Raw genomic sequence first — 19173 nt, 5'->3', positions numbered from 1 at the left:
ATCCTGTTACAGGCATGGATGTTACAGCTGGTGGTTCAGATATTTGTGCATGAGGAATCCTAAAGTGACATTGTATGTATACCCCCATAGTGCATGGGTTAGGGTAATTTCTGGTGGTCGGCAGAGCAGTACCCGGGGTCCGCGGACCTCCAGCTCTCGGAAGGCCCCAACTCCTTCTGTGTCCCAAAGAAGCAGGAGGCCCACACAAGGCAATAGTTACTGCTGTTTATTACACAAAAAAAGACAGGGACAGGTACATGGAGCGTAGGTTCAAAGCAACCTCTCATCGTAACCGGGCTCGCAGGCCTCTTTTGTATCTGTGTGACGTAACAATGCGTGTCATCTTTGAGAGCTCGTCCCCAAACCTACCGCCACTCCGGGTTGGTTCCCTGAGTGGTAGGTTCAGTATAGACCCATATAGTGAAAAGTGTTAGTGGTAGAGTAGAGGTCAGGTGGTACGCTTGAGTCGTCCCTAGAAGTCGTTACATCTAAAAGGTTACATGGAGAGAATTAGTGATTGGTTGTTGTAATGTCGTCAGTGGTAAGCCAACGGCCCCGATTGGTCCATCAGCGAGCCCCCAAGCCCGAGACCATCGTCGTTCCTAGACCGCGATGTACCTGGTGTTAGCAACAATGTGTGACTGTCAGTGGACGACAATGGACAGGTCCTGCTACTTGCCATTAGAGCGCTCCTTTCCCATCGCCGCTGGTGTCTTGAGTTGTTACAAATTTGTTGCGAGCCGTGTCCCAGCCATGGGACACCAGAGTTTCTTCAGTCTTCGGGGTTGGCGTTGTACCAGGTCGGCCTGGTCACGTGTTGAGACCGCAGCTGAGGCAGAATTATGGGGATTTGATTTGTATTTTGCTACGGGTAGCTGCAGCAGTCTCAGGTGTCACCTTGGCTTGGAGAGCATGGAATGTGAAGTGCAACATCACAACCTTGGCTGCAAGGGCTTCAGCCAAGGGCAGTTCTGAATGCTCAGCAGCTTGTAGCTCTGTATGAACTGCTCTGGGTCAGTCGATTCTGGTTTGCGGCCTACTTCGGCTTGGTTGCATGTTGTGGCATAAGGTACATGGGGATGGGGGTGTGAGGGTGCGGTGTGGTGTGGTTTCTTGCGCATCGGTCCAGTTATAGGGTCCTGTCTCCAGGGTTAGTAGCATGAAGCCTCTGCAAGCATATACACAAACTCTTCTGGCGTCTTGCGTTTCTGTGAAGCTATTGCTGGCCTACGTGAAAAATAATAACGATGTACATCTGTGAGTGTACACAGTCCACTACGTCATAGCACTGAGCGTGTTGTTTGTGTGGTTTGGTGCGTGTCTGGTCCAGGTACGCGGCAGCACATGTGTTTCTGTCTGTTGCATCTATGTCGTCTTGTTATCTCCAACGATGGCGGCTTAGGTTGTGAGACGTTTTAGTCAAGCTGGTCCATGCGATCGACCTTAGCTCCGTCTTGGTTCCCACCTCGTGCTCTGGGTGGGATGCGGCCAGGTTTCGCAGGTGAGGCGTGGTCACGGTGGGTGTCGACATCCGGGACAGTGGACAGAGGTGCAAACTCATCCCGCTGGGGGTACTTTGGTCGGGACGTCATCGGCCATAGTTTGTATGTGGGCCGGGGAAAGGGACCGTCCCATTTTACCGCATTACAGGACACATCAGGTAATGTAGGGATGTACAACCATGTCATTCACCAATGCACCCTTGCTTCATCAAGAGAGTGTTCATCAACATGCCTTGCAAAAATACCACACATCCTCATGTTTCAGGTACTGACAAGTGTGACCTTGCCCTTGCAGGCGACTCTGGATATTGACAGCTTCTGAGGCCGAGGACATCCGTTTGCAATCCACGAACACCACAGGAGGAAGCCCACAATGAGGCACACATCAGGACCAGGCTGTACATCGAGCGGACTTTCCACCTAATGAAGGGGAGTTTCCGGTGTCTCCACCTGCCCGGAGGGGCACTGATGTATTGGCCAGAGAAAGTGGGGAAAATCTTTGTAGTTTGTGCCAAGCTGTACAACCTGTGCATCAGGCAACATGTTTTCCCCCCCTCACCCTCAGATGTCTACATGCCTCCCCCAGGGGACAACAACACATATGCTGCTGGTGAAGTGCTGCCCCACAATGAGCATCGTGAAGGCAGGGATGACCGTCTGGTACGGCAGGAACGCAGACAATTTCTTTTAGCCACATGTGTTTGCACCAACATCACTCACTCATCTGTACAACAAGCATTGTTCTAAAGTTAACATGCGATTTATTTGGTACAGTGCAAAACACCCATGCCCTCCCACCTCCCTCAATCCCAAACATCCATGCTCTCCCACCTCCCCCATTCCCTACCACCCATAGCCTCCCCCATTCCCCAACACCCATGCCTTCCTACCTCCTTCAATACCCAATGTCATCTTGGAAACAGGCAATTATTTTTATTGAGTTTCTCTTGGCCAGAAGGCACCTTTGGTGTGTGAATGGCCATGCACAGCGACCTAAGGGGAATCCCTGCTTGTGACCCTTCTATGGGGTAACAGACCCCAGGCCACGTATGAGTTTCATCATGAGAAGTACCCTCTGCACATTCTCCCGGCCAGCTGACAGTGCCTCAGTAAGCTCCCATGCCCTCTGGCCCACCAAAGTATTCACCACCGTAACCTCAGATAGGGGTTGGCACTGCTGTGTCATTTCCCTGGCGTTTTTTCCTTATGGCCCTTGCACGGCATCCTGCATTGGCTGTGCATGTGGAGCTCTGAACTCTTACCCTCTTCTGTCACTGTTCCATTCTTGTGAGCCTCTCCCAGATTCCAGAAAATAGATCAATAAGCAGGGCAGCAGGTGGCCAGATAGGGGAGGTGGTGGGTGCAACATCACTCACAAACACTGCTACATCGACGCATTCAGAAGCATCACCACCATCAGGCTGTATGAGTGACTGCAGGTCAACAGCAACAGGGGATTGGGAGAATTCTCACAAGAGAACCAAGGCCTGGAGGGGTTGGTCAGGACGAACGAAAGTCTGAAGACTGATAAAGGGTGCCTGGTGGCAGTGATTGCCAGTGGTAATCCTGTTCTCACTGTTCCCCTGTCCCCATGCGCCTCTTTGTGTTTTCGTTCCTTTCAGCTCTTGCCCCCTACATTGGAACTCTTTACCTCTCTCTATCCGCTCCATCCCCACCTACTCCTCCTTCCGCGCCTCCCTGAAATCTCTTCTCCATTCCCCCCTGACCTCCTTCACTGGGGGCAGGTAGCTTGGTGGGAGTGGCCTGTGCAGATGTTACTACGGCTGTGACAATGCCAGTAGAGGTGGCAGCTGATTCCAGGTACATCTTTGATCCTGCTTTTTTGGCTGGTGTCTTGTAGCGTCTGCTTGATGTCCGAGTGCATGGGTGGTTAAAGAGGTGATCGGGGCTGCAAGGTATCCTACTGAGGTGATGGGCACAGCACATGGAGGAGCTACATCGCCGACACTGGTACCTTCAACCTGACTGCCCTGTGTGCCTTTAATGAGAGGAAAGACCTAGATTCAGTTGTCATGTATACTGTGGCAGGTACATGCATAGAACACAGGGAATGGTCAGGGGGGGCTTTGTACATCTACATATGTGGGTCTCATACCTGTCCTGTGAAGTAAACAGGGGTGATGGGTCACCCATGCACCTTCAACATTACTTAGCTAGTCTATGACTGATAGAGTGCATGTGTGTCATTGGCCTAGTGTGACAGCTATGGTGTGTCCCCTGACTTGTTGGCACAGGTGGATACATTTGTGGAGGGGGGGTCTGTTCAGCCCTATGTGACCTGCCACGCTTGTGATAGTACCCCGAGTGATGGGGTGAAAAGCTTTTGTGATGCTGTATGCACATGTGTTGGCGCATGTGTGGGGGTCTGGTAATTACAATGATCTGATATGGTGTATATGGCATGACCAGGGGACTTTCTGGGTGGCTGGGCATGGCATTGTGCATTTCTGGCTCTCATGGAGTGCACAAGGTGACTAGCCTGTTCATACAGTCACCACATTTATTGTTTTCCTTACCAGGTGGTGCAACTTGGAACATGGAGAAGGTTGCCATACGTATGGTTCACAGTGAGCCAGGAAGGGACCTAAACATGGTCACCCGTGTGTGAGCCATGCACTGCCTTCACACATTTCCCTGCACCCATGGTGTGCTTTTTGCACTCATCTGGTTCTGGTTGGCTTGCTGTTCCTACTTCTGCTGCCCCAATTCCCTTTGTTCCTTCCATGTGAAGGAGGATTGCCACGCGCTCCTCCCAGAGGGTAAGGTGCCTTGGCTCTACTGTACCTCCTCCAGTAGCAGTCGTCACACGGCAGCAAGAAGCAAGGAGACTGTGGGCACACGCCTGGAGGTCACTACAGGTCTACCTGCAGTCTTCCAGGTCTCACTGCACAGTGGCCACACCCACTACCTGGTCCTGGATGTCAGTCCATATTGTGCTCTTGCAGCAGACAGATGTTTTGTGCTGATTTGTACCAAACAGATCTTCAGCATTGGCCACCACCTCATCTGCTAATAACTGCAGCTCTGCCTCACTAAATTTGGGTTTGCCGACCATCCATCCTGGCACCCTCGTCTTGCCCTCGTCTCCTGGCATGATTCCACAATGTTTGGTAGCAAGTTAGCTGAGGGAAATAGTGGATTGAAGATGGATTGTGTTTTTAAAGATGGCCGTCGCTGAGCTTAAGCTCAGCGATTGCCATTTCCGGTCCGTCGTAATACTGCAGGCAGAATGACCAATCGATAATTCCTCCACTTTTCCGGCAGTAACAGTAATTCCACTGAAATTCTGCACATTTAACGCTAGAGTTGATTTTTAGCAGTATTGACCTTTTGGAATTCGCGTTAACGCTCATGGTTTGTGCATGCTTCAGTCAACCTGTAATATGGTGGTAAATCAGCCAGAAACTACAGCGGTAATGGTAATTCCGTCTAGCCCAACTTGTAATGAGGACCAAAGTACATTTTCACGCATCAGTGGTGTGCATTATCCATGTCTAGTTCATGTTAGGATTTTTATTTTTCACCGATTTAGTTACTTTCGTGGTCGTAGGTTTAAGAACGTGTGGATTTGGAAAGTCACACCTTTGCATTATGCCAAGGAGATTTACAAATGTGTAATGCCTTCTCATCACAACCTATAGCTTTTCAAACATCTCTGCACTCCATAATTTGCATTACCTGATGTCCCATATTCCATGCCCAGTATTTTTTCATGTCCTGTTTTAGTTTGACTTTGCTGGCAAAAGGTATGGACTGTTTGTGAATAAATAACTCACTGAGGCATACGAATTTTGCTTTACAACACCCTCCTTCATGCCTGCTTATATTTGAGAAGAACGACCACAGACCGACATTTCAGAAACATTTCTCAGTCTTATAGAGGTTTTGTTATGTAGACAAGGCAAACCTTTTAGAACTAAAGCACTGGCTGTAAAGAGAAATGGCCGAATTTCTTGAATAGGATTTTCATTTGGGCCGCGGATGCCTCCCCTTTTGCATAAACTGGTCTTTAATCTTTGCTACCTGCTTGTTGTTTGCAATTAAAAAAACAAATACACCAACTAAAATAAACACAAATTGGTTAACAAATAGGGAGGTTAGGAACAAGTTACTTACCTGCAACTGTTGTTCTCCAGCATGGGTCTGGCATGGATTCACATGCTCATGAATATTCCCCGTCGTCAGGCTGGGAATCCTCGGTAAAGAAAAAAATCAGTATCAGTTTCGTTTCTGATCTGTCTTTCTTAGTAGTAACCAATCACTGATCTCTGGGTCATACTGCCCACAGCCAATGACTGCCCTCTCCCTAAGCCCCGCCTCTGGCAGCCATCCTCAGATTTGGTAGCACGCCAAGTGGCAGTATGACCAAGTGAAGAGCCGCAGAGGGGTAGGTGGGAGGGTTCGCATGTGAATCCATGCCAGACCCATGCTGGAGAACAACCGTAACAGGTAAGTAACGTGTTCCTTCTCCAGCATGGGGTCTGGCATGGATTCACATGCTCATGAATAAAAGAATACATAGCAGTATACACATGCACAACCACGGGAGGTGACAACAGGCTCAACATTAAGCAATACAACAACTCAACATTAAGCATCTCTTACCTCCTCACCAGGCTCACCTTAAGCGAACAGGTTGCGCAGCACTGCTTGGCCGACCCTAGACTCCTTCCTGGAGTCCCGATCGACGCAGTAGAATCTCGTGAAGGTGTGCGTCGACCTCCACGTAGCAGCCCTGCAAATATCCAGCAGGGGGACACCAGACAGGAACGCCGTGGTAGCAGCGATCGCTCTGGTCGAATGGGCTCTCGGACGGCCGGGCAGCGGTCGGTTTGCCAACCGGTGACAATGCATGATGCAGCCGGAGAGCCATCTGGAAATGGAAGTCTTCGAGAGAGCCTTCCCTTGATTCACAGACCCAAAGTTCACAAACAGTTGTGACGTCTTCCGAAAAGTCTTTGTGCGGTCCACGTAGAACTTCAGCGCTCTAGCTACAACCAGCGAGTGCAAAGTCCTCTCGGCCGGCGTCAAAGGCGACGGGAAGAAAACTGGTAACACCAAGGGCTCGTTGAGGTGGAAGTCCGACGGCACCTTGGGCATGAAGGAGGGGTGTGTCCTCAGCACCACCCTTGTGTCATGAAAAGTCAAGTATGGAGGCTTGCAAGATAGGGCCTGATTCTCTCCCACTCGTCGTGCAGAGGTGATGGCCACGAGGAACGCTGTCTTCCATGCCAGGAAATTCAAAGGCACCGAATGCATAGGCTCGAATGGGGCTCCCATGAGCCTGGTCAGCACCACATTAAGCTCCCACGCCGGGGCAGGAGCCTTCACCGGCGGGAATGATCGGAATAGTCCCTTCATAAATTCCTTCACCAGGCGATGAGACCACAAGTACGCCCGTCCCGTAGTCCTGGTATATCGGGAGATGGCAGCCAGATGTATTTTTATGGAGGCGTGAGCCAGTCCAGCTTTGGCCAGCGACAGTAGGTACGGCAGCACTTGAGGGGCCGTAATCCGCAGAGGGTTAATCTTCTGTGAACGGCACCAGACAGAGAACCTCTTCCATTTATGACCGTAACACTTGAGAGTTGAGGACGCCCTGGCCTTTGCAAGAACCTCTCTGCAATCAGCCGGGATATCGTACCCTCCAAACTCTAGTGCTGCAGGAGCCAGGCCTGTAAGTTCAGCGACTGTGGGTCGTGATGGAGAATGGCGCCTCCTTCTCTGGAGAGAAGATCCGCGTCCGCCGGCAGCCTGACTTGCAGAGACATTGACAAGTCCAGAAGGTCCAGGAACCAGATCTGCCTCGGCCACGCCGGTGAGACGAGGATCATCCTGCACCTGGACTTCTTGAGCTGGTTGATGAGGCGGAGCAGCAACGGCAATGGAGGGAACGCGTATAGGAACAGGCCGTCCCAAGGGAACGAGAAAGCATTGTCCATGCTCCTCGGCTGTGGGAACCTGCTGGCGAACCTCTGGCACTTGGAGTTTGTCGCCGTCGCGAACAGGTCGATCTGGGGTTTGCCCCATCGTTGGAAGAGTCGATCCACTTGATCCTGGCGCAGCTCCCACTCGTGGCACGAGCGCAGCTCCCTGCTGAGTGAGTCGGCGATGGTGTTTTTTATTCCTGCCAGGTGGAAGGGAACCAGAAACATCCCCTGGGCGACGGCCCAGTGACACAGATCCTGGGCCTCCTTGGATAGGGCTGGGGATCTGGTGCCTCCTTGCTTCCGTATATATAGAACATCGTGGTGGTGTTGTCGGTGAAGATCCTCACCACTTTGCCCTTGAGGGATGGAAGGAACGACTTGTGAGCCCAGAACACTGCTCGGAGCTCCAGAATGTTGATGTGGAGAGACCTCTCCTCCGGGAGCCAAAGGCCTCTTGCGTGGAGGTCTCCGGTGTGGGCCCCCCAACCCTCCAGAGAGGTGTCCGTCGTCACCGTCTCCTGAAACGCGGGGATTTGAAATTCCGTGCCTGTCGTGAGGTGAGCACGGATGCCCCACCATAAGATCGCCCGACGGAACACCTCGTCGAGAGGGATCCTGTCCTCGAAACAGCCCGTCGCCTGAAACCAGCGGGCGTCGAGGAACTCCTGTAGCGGACGCATCCGAAGTCTGCAAAGGGGTACAAGATAGATGCATGAAGACATCATCCCGAGGAGGGATTTGATGGACCTCACCCTGGCCACGTCCGTGGCTAGCAGGCGCCGCACCTTGACCAGGATGGTCTTGGTCCTCTCCTCTGAAGGGGAAGCCAATTGCCCCACTGTATCGAGCTTCGCTCCCAGAAACAGTGCTATCTGCGATGGAAATAGGTGGGATTTGGGGTAGTTGATGGCGAACACCAGCTCCGTGAGCAACCGGACGGTCCTCGCCGTGTGTTTGACGGCGAGTTCCCTTGTCCTTGCCCGGATTAGCCAGTCGTCCAGGTAGGGGTAAACGTGGATCCCTTGCAGGCGCAGCCGCGCCGCCACTGGTGCCAGGTACTTGGTGAAAACCCTGGGTGCTGACTTTAATCCGAACGGTAGGGCTCTGAATTGGTAGTGGAGTCCCTGAACCACGAAGCGGAGGAACTTCTTGTGCCTTTTTAGAATAGGGATGTGGAAGCAAGCATCCTCCAGGTCCAAAGACGACAGGAAGTCACCTTCCTCCAGCTGTCCCAGCACGTGCTGGAGGGTGACCATCCTGAATTTCTGTGCCTTGATGTACTTGTTTAAGCGACGCAGGTCCAGGATGGGGCGCCAACCGCCTGTCTTCTTCCTGACGAGGAAGTACCTTGAGTACATTCCGGAGCCACGGAACCTTCTGGGGACGAGCTCGATGGCACCTTTCTTGAGCATCGCCCTTACCTGCAACAGCAGTTGAGTGTAACGCTCACCTGACTCCCACGGAGGCGCTGGCCTGGTTCGCGCTGCTGTGACCTCTTCTAAGGTGATGCGCAGGGTTCGGAAGACGGACTGGACCGGGCCCCCAAATCTGGCTTGTCTGGCTCGCAGAAGTATCCTTCTGTAGGCGAAAATAGGGGATTAACTGTCTGCGGGGTAATGCAATCGGCCTCCCAATTTCCCCTCTCACCCTCCTCGAAACCCTTCTGTGATTCCTCGTAGCGTCTCACCTTAGGGTCTGGAAGGACGAGCTCTCCATCCTGCTTCTGATGCAGGGGCGCGTTGGTATCCAGTTACTTTTCTTGGATTTTCGGATTGGTGAGAACCAAACTTGCTTGGCTTCCAGGTAAGTTTTTTGATAAGAGGTTCCCCTTGTGTCCATGCATTAATGTACTAATGCTAGTGTCTTTTTCCCCATAGGGGCCGGGGTACGGAATGCCGGGGAACAGGCACCGACCCGAGATGAGAGGTGAATCCTTGTAGAAATCAGGTAAGTCTTTAATGAGCGTTTTTTGGTAATGTCTTTTCATTCGCTCATTAACGCTGATGTCTCTTTTTCCCCTTAGGGGCCGGAAATGCCAGGATGCGGCGCGGACCCGAAATGGAGAGGGAATGAATCAACAGGTAAGTCTTAACATGGAGATTTAGCTTTCCTTATTCCCTTCTCTCTCTCACCTTTTGTTCTGGTCTTTTTCTCCCTAGGCGCTGGGGCGTGACTACGAATCCGGATGATCGCTGCTGAACATGGAGGCGCCCTGTAAAGGTGAGTGGAATGCGGCGCTGCATCGATCGACGCGATGAGCTTTTAAATAAAAGTCTTCCTTTTCAGGATTGTCGGCGAGATGTCTCCGGGATGCGGTTTTAGCAGGTAAGGACTTTTCCTTCTTCTGTTCTCTTCTTCTCTTCCTTTGCAGGTGATCCAGGATGCTGGCAGGCGTGGCAGAAGTCAGGATGCAGGAGCAGACACGGTGAGCGTCCAGCTGCTAGATGCAGAACAACGCGAAGCACGTGTGGCTGTTCGGGTGGGGTTTAAATAGCCTTGGAAGAAGTTCCAGGTATGTATCTTTCCTCCAATCAGGTATGTATCCTTCCCCGACCACGCCCGGATGGTAAATTAGTCCCACAGGTAAAGTAGTTCCTTTCAGGCCTCAAGGAGGCCGGGATCCTGCAGCATGGTCTGCATCAGGTAAGTGCACCCAAGCACTCCCATAATGAGCCTGGCGCCATAGGCACCAGGACACTGTTCAAAGGGCCCCTATATGGGGTTGCTGGGTCCTTCCTTGGGGACTGGATGTCCGCTTTTGGGGACGCAGGGCTTGAACCGGCTCCCCGGGAGCAGGCATCATGACATTGAGGGACGTGATTTTCCTTCCTGGCCACGGGAGGAATGCGAGGGCACTTCTTTTGGAATTCCAGCGAGTGCCCGTTGGCCAGGGTGTCCAACGCCCAAAGGTCGGTGGAGATGGACTCCCACACGCTGACTAACTTCGTCAGCCGGCCCCCCACCGGGGTGCTTCGGTGGGGGCCCGACAACACGGCCAGGTCAGTCTTGCTTGGAGGCGGCCTTGGCCTCCTTGGCGACGACGGCGGGATTTCCCCCTTGCTTGCCGCGACCTCTGTAGGCCTCCTGGGAAGAGGAGCGGGCGGCCTGGCGGTAAGTGAAGGAGCCACCGCTGGAACCTTTGGAGGCACCCTGTCTGCCTCCGGAGCTCCGAAAGGGCCGTCGCTGTTGAAGCACCCCCAATGCCCGGGCCATCTCCGAGTCGGTCTTGATGGCCTGTAGAGACTCGTCCACCGCCTTACCAAAGAGGTTGTTGCCGTCGAACGGCATGTCCAACACTCTGGTCTGGACGTCCTGGCGAAAGTCTGTCGCCTTCAGCCATCCACGTCGTCCGAGGCAAACTCCGTTGCCCAGTTGGCGAAATCCGGTATCAGCAATGTCCGTTGCCACCGTTATGGCATGATCCGACGCCACATCGCCTTCCTGCAGAATTTCTAGGGCCTCTGCCCTCTTGTCGTCAGGTAGGAAGTCTAGCAGGGGAGCTATCTTGAACCAGAGCTCCCTGTCGTAGCGGGCCACAATCGCTAAGGCATTGGCCGCCTTAATCGTCGTCGCCGCCGACGAGATGACTCGTCGTCCCATGGAGTCCAACTACCTGCCCTCGCTGTCCGGCGGGGGAAGTGGAAGTTGAAGCCGCCGCCCCCGCTGCCTTCTTCTTAGCCGCTGCGGAGACGACAGAGTCCGGCGTGGGCTGGGCCCTGAGGCACACGGGGGCGGCATCGGGGACTCGGTACTTCTTCTCGTACCTGTCCCTCTTGGCGGGTGCCGTGGAAGGGTTCTTGAGGACCACAAGCCCCTTGTTCCAGATGTCGTCGAGCAAAGGCACCCAAGGGCCGTCTTCCTCTTGGCCACTCGTCGTTGGTACAGAAACCCTTCCTTTTTTTGTTCTTCAGGGCAGACCTGGAAGAGCTCAGATGCCCTGGTTATCATGGCGTGGAAAGAGCCAATTTCGTCGGCTGGGGAAGCCCGCTGGGGGGGGGGGAAATGACGGGATGTCTGCTGTGTCATCGCCGCCATCATCATCCGTCCCCGTCGCTGTGTCCATCGCCGTATCCTCTCTAGGGTCCGGCGAGGACGAGGGGTCCACAGGTCTCGCAGGCACGAAGGGCGGAGCGGGGTGGACTCTCCTCCGCTTGTTCAGAGGGCTTCCCGACGGGGCCGGTTCTGGATCTTCCGTCGGGGTCCGCGGTAATCGCGTCCTTATCTCGGTACATAAGGATTGGATTGCCAACAAAGTGGCCGCCGAGCTATCCTGGGGCTCGGGTAATGGCTGCGACGGACGGGATGGCCGTTCCACTGGGCCCTCTACGTCGCCATCTTCGATCACGTCAGCGGGGACCGTTTCCTGGGATCAAACCTCTCGTTGAGGCCTATGAACCTCTCGTTGAGGCCCTTCTCAGCTTCCACCAGCTCCTCCTCAGAGGCTGATTCAGAGTCTGTAATGGCCACTGGCCCCCCCCCACCCTCTTTTTCCGCTGGGGGCTTCACGGGGGTCTTAACGATGGGCTGGAAAGAGGACTCCCTCTGCGGTGGCTGGGATACTGTGGGCCCAGAGGCCGTTTCCACTGGCGTAGTCTCAGCCGGCTTCGCCAGGGTCGCAGCAACCACTTCGACAGAGGCCTTTGCCAGATGGATAAAAGCCCTCACCACCTTAGGTGCGTCCTGGGCCTTTGCCTTGGGGGGAGGGTCAGCGCCTCGCTCCCCCTTCGAGATCGACCGGGTCCGCTCCAGCGGCTTACCCGGGTTCTCGGACTTCCTCTTCCCCGAACCAGAGCGCTGGCTCCTGGTCGATCGTGCCAGGGAAGTAGTGCCCTACCTGGCAGCCGAAGAGCCTGACCTTTCGGCGCTCCCGGTGCCCGCGGACTCGCGGTGCTTGGCCTTCTGTTGGCCCCCCGTCGCCGGGGCGCCCTCACAGGACTTAGAAGCCCGCTCAGACTTTTTCTTCGCCTTCTCACCTACTGTGCCCTTCTCCAGCCAGGCGGCGAGGCGGGAACGACGATCTTGTTTGGCCGTTCCGAAAGGTTCTTGCAGAACGCACAGTCCTTCTGCACGTGAGTCTTGTCCTCATGAAGACAGTAAAGACAACGTGAGTGCTCATCCTCCTTGAAAACGTTCTGCAATCCGCATCCAGGGCAGCACCTGAACAACTTGGATCCGGGCGTCGAGCTTCCCTTGTCCTGGGCCATGTCCGTTGAGGTATGCCGCAGATCTTCCGGAATCCTCCAAGAAGTGTAAACTCGACGAAAACATCACCCTTGAGGTGCGTAGAAGAATTCCGAAACGGGTCCCCGTTATCGGAAGTAGAAACCGTGGAGCTTGAGGCTCGATTAAACCGAAAAAATTAGAAAATCTCCTGAAAAAGTGCGAAAACGCAGCAAAAACTTGAGAGCTAAAGCACGAGGACTCCCAACACTTGAGCGTGCAGTAAAAATCTGAGGATGGCTGCCAGAGGCGGGGCTTAGGGAGAGGGCAGTCATTGGCTGGGGGCAGTATGACCCAGAGATCAGTGATTGGTTACTACTAAGAAAGACAGATCAGAAACGAAACTGATACTGATTTTTTCTTTACCGAGGATTCCCAGCCTGACGACGGGGAATATTCATGAGCATGTGAATCCATGCCAGACCCCATGCTGGAGAAACATAAAATAGGAGAAAATAGGCAAGGAAGAGTTTGAAATTGACTTGTAAGTAGCTGTGGTGGAATTAAGTTGATATCACTTCTTGCTGTATTTGTTATTTATGCTTTTTTACTTGAATTATTATAATTCATATGTTGATTATGTACAGTACAAAATGCTTTGATGGCGAACATCCGAAATAAAGCTTGCTTTAATGGACTAAGGTAGAGTTTGGTATCAGCTACGTACTGATGGATGAAGACCCTACATCCACCCCACAGGACCTCCAGCAGATTCATGTACAGACTTAATATCCTGCGTAATGAAACAGTCTCCTGGAATATTCCACGTCAGACAGAAAAGGAGAGAACATGACAGCCCACAGGAAAGATGAAAATCAATCCAAGGTCAATCCCCCAACCCTATTCCCTTGTGGCTGCTCTAGTGGAAAGGATGGTCCATGATTATCATGTTGAAAAGCAGTGGACAAATATAGCAAGAGCAGCAAGCAGGGCAGCCACTTTATCCCCCTCCGGCACTTGAAGAGCAGAAGTATCTATGCTATGCCTAGGTTGAAAGTCAGAATGGTAAGCCTGGTGTAAATGACAGGTTTTGGAATGAGGTTGTATCTAAAGGGCCAATGTGGTCTCGACAGGTTTGCCCAGATAGGTTGAGTATAGTGATTGGTTGAAAAGTTAGTCATAGTACTAGCCAAATAGATGAGGATCCCATTTTTTTTTTTTTTTGGAGTGGCGAAAAGAAATCCTAGTTTCAATTCAGAAGGAAAAATACCTTTTGCGAGTGGAGTTACAACTTCAGAAGATAGTTTTCTTAAACAGTGCGTTGGTTTCAAGCTCCACATAAGCAGCTGAAAATGGGGGACTGATAAGAGGATGGCTGAGATACCAAACAGAGCAATGCATGGGCCTTTAAAAGCAGCCTGTATTTGTTAAAGGTTATCTAGGAAAAAGCAATGATGTTATTACAAATCTAAGGGGAATGGGGCATTAGAAAGGCCCTTTTAATGTTGCTGTAGCATAGGTGATCAACTTGGAAAACGAAGAGGATTCAGCTTCCTTATGACATTTGTGGGAACAACGTGCAGACTTTAGAGCAGATTGTATGGTCCAATTGCACTGTCCCCCCAGACAGCTCACAAAATATCCTGACACGCACACGCCACTCAAAGCCCAGGCGTTTCAGATCCACACACATTAAGAGGTCAGCAAAGCAATCTAACAAGCCCCCTTTACTTCTAACTCGTAATCCATCTCAGTACTCTTACAGATCCCAAAGCACCAAGAAACCTCAGAAATGGCAGAAATACTGCTATGTAAGACCCAAAAACACCACAAATGATATAAATTACCTTACCCTTTACTACAATCTCTGGTACAAGACAGTACATTGGAGTCACATTAATGGACGTGTAGCCCACAAACACAATCCAGGAAGGCAGACAGCTCTTCTGAAGGAAATTATGAACATATGCGTTTCCATTTCCAAGGAGGCTTGATTTAATCAAAGAAAGCATTGATTCAATAAAGGGTCTAAGTGCCCAGGCCATCAGCCCTGAAAGCTCACAAGAGCAGGGCATACTCTTTTTAACCATGTCACAAATGTACAAAGTTTCCTTCTACTTTAATGGCCTTCCCGACGAGTATCCGAAACATTTCATGCTCTTGCCAGTCATTTTTTCCCTACATTCACCTCACTTCCTGCCACTCTGCCCTTACACACTAGGTCAACACTCTCCCCTTTCCCTATTGCTAACTAGTCCACCCCTCCCCCTCATCAGGGGCTCCTCTTGTCCTGCCACTACACTTGCCACCTTGCCAGGATCCAGAACGCGGCCTTTGGTCTCAGGAGTGAATGTATCCATGCAAACTTTGGAATCCGCTGTAAATGTTCCCTGCCTCCCCCATCCCCCACTTCCCTGCCAGCTCTCGCTCTTCATTCTTACATCATGAACTCGAATGTTACCTTCAGGTTTACCTGTCTGCTCTTTCCTCCCACCCTGTACCGTAAAGCAATAGTCACTTGCACTGCTGTGTGCTACAAATAAGCCAATAACTGAAAAAGGCCAAACATTTTGGTCCACCTTTGTTTGTCTAATGCTAAAAAGTGAATCAAAACAGGTCTACCCCGCATCTACAAAGTAGGCACAATGATGCGATGAAAATTAAGCGCCATCTTTGCTTGCCTCCTGGTGAGATGACGCAGAGAGGCAATTGAAAGCCCACAACACTTGTAGATCTAATTTCATGCAAGACTATCTGATGCGAGTGTCGAACCTCGAACAGAATTTCGCCATGGGAGCGAATGACTTTCCACAATGAGGTCTAAACAAATAACCAACGAGTCTCATATGGTCTCCAAATCCTCCACATTCATAAAAGGTCTAGCAGACAAGCGATCTTTGCATGATCATCATCAGTTCAAAATGTTCCAAATTACATTCCTTTGCGTGAAGCGTATACGTTGCTGTTCAGTCAAGGAGACCAGCAATGTAATAGTAATTCAACAGATCAAGGTATCTTACATCTCAATCATTTTAGTCCCAGAGTGGCAGGTAGTTGCGAGACCCCAGCTCAATAGACACCAGATAAAGGTTTCCTGAACTCGTCCCAAGCCCGGCACATCTGCCGGACAATGGAGTCCAACAAACAATTGTCTGGCCAAAGTGCTCAGACTCACACATCTCCAGCATTTCTCCATTCTGAAAACAGAGTCCAGCTAATTTCTGACCAGCTGCTACTTTCTGGCTTCCATCATATATCCTTCCAGAACCAAGAAAACGGCCAGCCGCAATAGATATGTGATTCAGATTTCCATCACCACAGTATGCAACAAACCATAAAAAATGTTTACCTTCAATATTTCTGCAGTGATTACGAACTCTGCCCGCTTGGCCTCCGACGGTCTGCTATTCGTGCGTGAGGGTCCCAGACCCAAGAAGTGTTTGACCTTCTCCCGCAAGCCTGTGTCCTTGCTCTGTGGCTTTGCCATGGCTGGGAGAGGATCAAGAGTTTCTGCAAACAAAGTCAGTGATAAGCTTGTAAAAATACCAAACGATTAAATAAAACGCCTAATTGAGATTTTTTAATTGTTAAAAGTAAGAGTTTTGAATTCTAAGAAAATGATTAATGTTATGTCAAACCATTAAAAAAAAATACTATTAAGGCAACTGAAGTTTGAGGGGATGGGAGAATAACCACAGAGAAACAGCTCTTGAAAAAACATAAATACCATTTATATTTGGGCATACATCTTATTATCGTTTTACATTGTACTAGCTGCAAAATAAATTGCTTCTTCAGGAAGAAAGTAGCTTGGTAAAATTTAGCAAAAGACAATCTGTAGACATAAGTTGCCAACAGACAAGGGGCCTCAGCAGGAGTGGGTGGTAACCCGGCAGATTTACGGCCAGGATACTGACCAACGCAATTAGCGTTAACACAACTTGGTCTGGCGCTAACCAAAAGTTGCAGTGCTGCAGTAAATCCCCACTTTTTTTTAGTACATGGGATTCAATGGGGCATTTTCGGCAAAATTACAGCAGCGCTAATTGCGGCCTAGTTTATTTTATTTGTATATCGCGCAAAGCAGCCCAGAGGTATTGTGGCGCTGTTACAGGTACATGTCACTTACGGTTCATACAAGCAAATTGGTGTAAATAGGTAACTGGTACAGTGTATGTATGATGGTGCGCAGCACAAGCCTTCTGGGTATAGGCGGTGGATTGTGATTAGAAGAACAACTTCGTTTGGAGTGCTTTTCTGAATACACAATAAGATCTTTCTGCTCGGAGTGCGGGGGTATGTGTGTTCCATTGTTTGGCTGCTAGGTAGGGGAAGCTAGTTCTGCCTGCTTTGGTGCGCTTTACCTTGGGTATGACTAGGCGGTCAGTGTAGGGTGTTCTAGCAGGTGTTGAGTGTACTTTGACGTATTTGTATTTATTGTTTTATATAGCACCTTAATCCAACGCGCTTTACAATGAACAACAAAATATACATTAAACATGGAACAGTGGGGAGGCCACCAGGGGGCGCACAGGCAATGGCAGCCTGAATACGCTGCTCCCGCCGTAACTGGGCTGCGCAGAGGGATTGAGCCCCCCCCCCGCAGCCCCCCCACGGGACATTTGCGGTCCGCGGAGCCCGTGAACCTCGGGTGCCCCCCGGGGCGAAAGAGCGGCATCTGGGGACCCCTGGGTGCCCGAGAGCGAGCTCTGCGGCCCGAAGGGAGGAGCCCCGGAGAGCCCCAGGCAGAGTCCTGACCATCGAGGGAGGAGGTGGTGTGCGCGGGCGGCCCGGACTCGCTGGTGCGCCCGACCCCCTCATCACCCCGATCACGGAGCGCGCCGGCGCCCCGGCAGAGGACCCGCCGGCGACACCCCCGCAGCACATGAGAAAGGAACCGGCGCGGAGGGGAAGTCCCCGTGGAGGAGCCGGATGATACGCGGGCCGCGACCCGCTTAAGGAAAGGCGGCCTGCCTGCGCTCCCGAATTCAGAGCCGAGGTAGGTGGGGGGGGCCCGCCCCAGTCCCCACGCAACCCTCAAGGACCCCAGAGGACCCATTGCAGGGCGCATCGGAGGGCACGGGGGGGCGAGACGGCCTCGCCCCCCCCCTGCCGAGCCAAAAGAAAAAGAAAAAAAAAAAAACAGGGGAAAGAAGTAAGAGAGAGGAGGGGAAAAATCATTTCAGTTCTAAAATTGAAATAGAACATTTGGAGGAGAGTATCCTTGAGCACATCGCTTCCCCAGGTGGTGGCCCCTGGGTTCTTTCCCAGGGCGAGTGCCCGCCTGGGGGCTCTCACTGGAGGAATCACGCCTGAGAGCCCTCCATGAGACCGCTACCGGACATCCATAGCCGCTCCCCCCCCACCATAAGAACTGCTGACCAAAGACAGAGGACACAAGGGGGGGGAGGGGGTGTGAGGCCCCCACCAGAGGTCTGGTGGGGCGTGTGCCCGCCCACGGGAGGCCCCCCACGGAGGGCCATACCAGAAGGAGAGAGAGCGCGCTCCCCGACCGGGCTCTGTCCCTTGCCCCTTGGGGCGCACCAGCAGAGGGGAGAAGTAGGAGGACCGAATGAGTTGGCGCCATACCCTCCAGGAGTACCGCTATCAGGACGCCAGAAGGGAGAACAGCGACCCGGACCGACAGACAGGCATGTCCCAATCCGAGACCCCACCTCCGCCCGCCCTCACCATGGAAAAGGGCTTTGCCTCGGTCCTGCAGGAGATTAGGGACATGCAGGCAGACATTGCCCAGAAAATGGAAAACATGGACCGCAGAGTGGACAAAGTCGAGGATAGACTGTCACAATTAGAGTCCAACCAGTCCTCAGCAGCGACCCAGGAGCTGGACACGACCCTGAGACTAACGGCCCTGGAAAAGAGACGAGGAGAGGGCAAGACAAATGGACGACTTTGAAAACAGGGAGCGGAGGAACAACCTCAGAATCTTCGGGGTGTCGGAGGGGGAGACGGAAAGAGACCTGACCCGGGTGGTGAGGGACATCATCATCCTCTTCTTCTCGGATGAGATGACAACCGAACCGACGTTTGATCGGATCCATAGAGCGGGGGGAAGAGCTGGGGGCCCCCGGTCAATTCTGGTCCGCTTCCACTATTACACTGAGAAAGCGAAGGTTCTAGAGGAGGCCAGGAAGTCCCGAGAGATATCCTACAACAACGCACAGGTGTCCATTTTCCAGGACCTCTCATCATACACGCTGGCCAAACGTAGGATGTGTCGTCCGCTGACCCAGATGCTGAAAACGAAGGGGGTGCGTTACAGATGGGGGTACCCCTTTTCCCTCACGTTCGAATACGAAGGCCAACGAGTGAACCCGATTACAGAGGAGGATATAAGGAGAGCCATACAGGAGTACGCAATAGACCCGACCCCGCGGAGGGAACCCTCCGGGTTCGCCGCGGATGAAGCCAGTGCGCGCAGGTCACGAGGAGAGAGGAGAAAGAAGACAGGCCCACGGAAATTTAAAAAATGGAACCCACCGTCCCCATCGACGGACAGGAATGACACGGAACCCGGCCAGGGTGGAGCGGGACTGTCG

General features: G+C 52.2%; 1 protein-coding gene across 4 annotated transcripts in view; it reads right to left on the bottom strand.

Annotated features, from left to right (window-relative positions):
- TSC2 (TSC complex subunit 2) overlaps positions 1–19173 on the bottom strand; it is a 1437517-nt gene that overhangs the window by 1367091 nt on the left and 51253 nt on the right. For all 4 annotated transcript variants that reach the window (XM_069647328.1, XM_069647330.1, XM_069647331.1 and 1 more), the window contains one exon: positions 15963–16123. In XM_069647328.1, the coding sequence (XP_069503429.1) occupies positions 15963–16100 (138 nt within the window). In that variant the 5' untranslated portion in view covers positions 16101–16123. The remainder of the gene's footprint in view (positions 1–15962; positions 16124–19173) is intronic.

This window comes from Ambystoma mexicanum, chromosome 2q, assembly GCF_040938575.1.
Source record: "Ambystoma mexicanum isolate Mex_15411 chromosome 2q, UKY_AmexF1_1, whole genome shotgun sequence".
Classification (NCBI taxonomy): Eukaryota; Metazoa; Chordata; class Amphibia; order Caudata; family Ambystomatidae; genus Ambystoma; species Ambystoma mexicanum.
The sequence above is the reverse complement of the archived record's forward strand: the minus strand, read 5'-3'. Positions and strand labels throughout refer to the sequence as shown.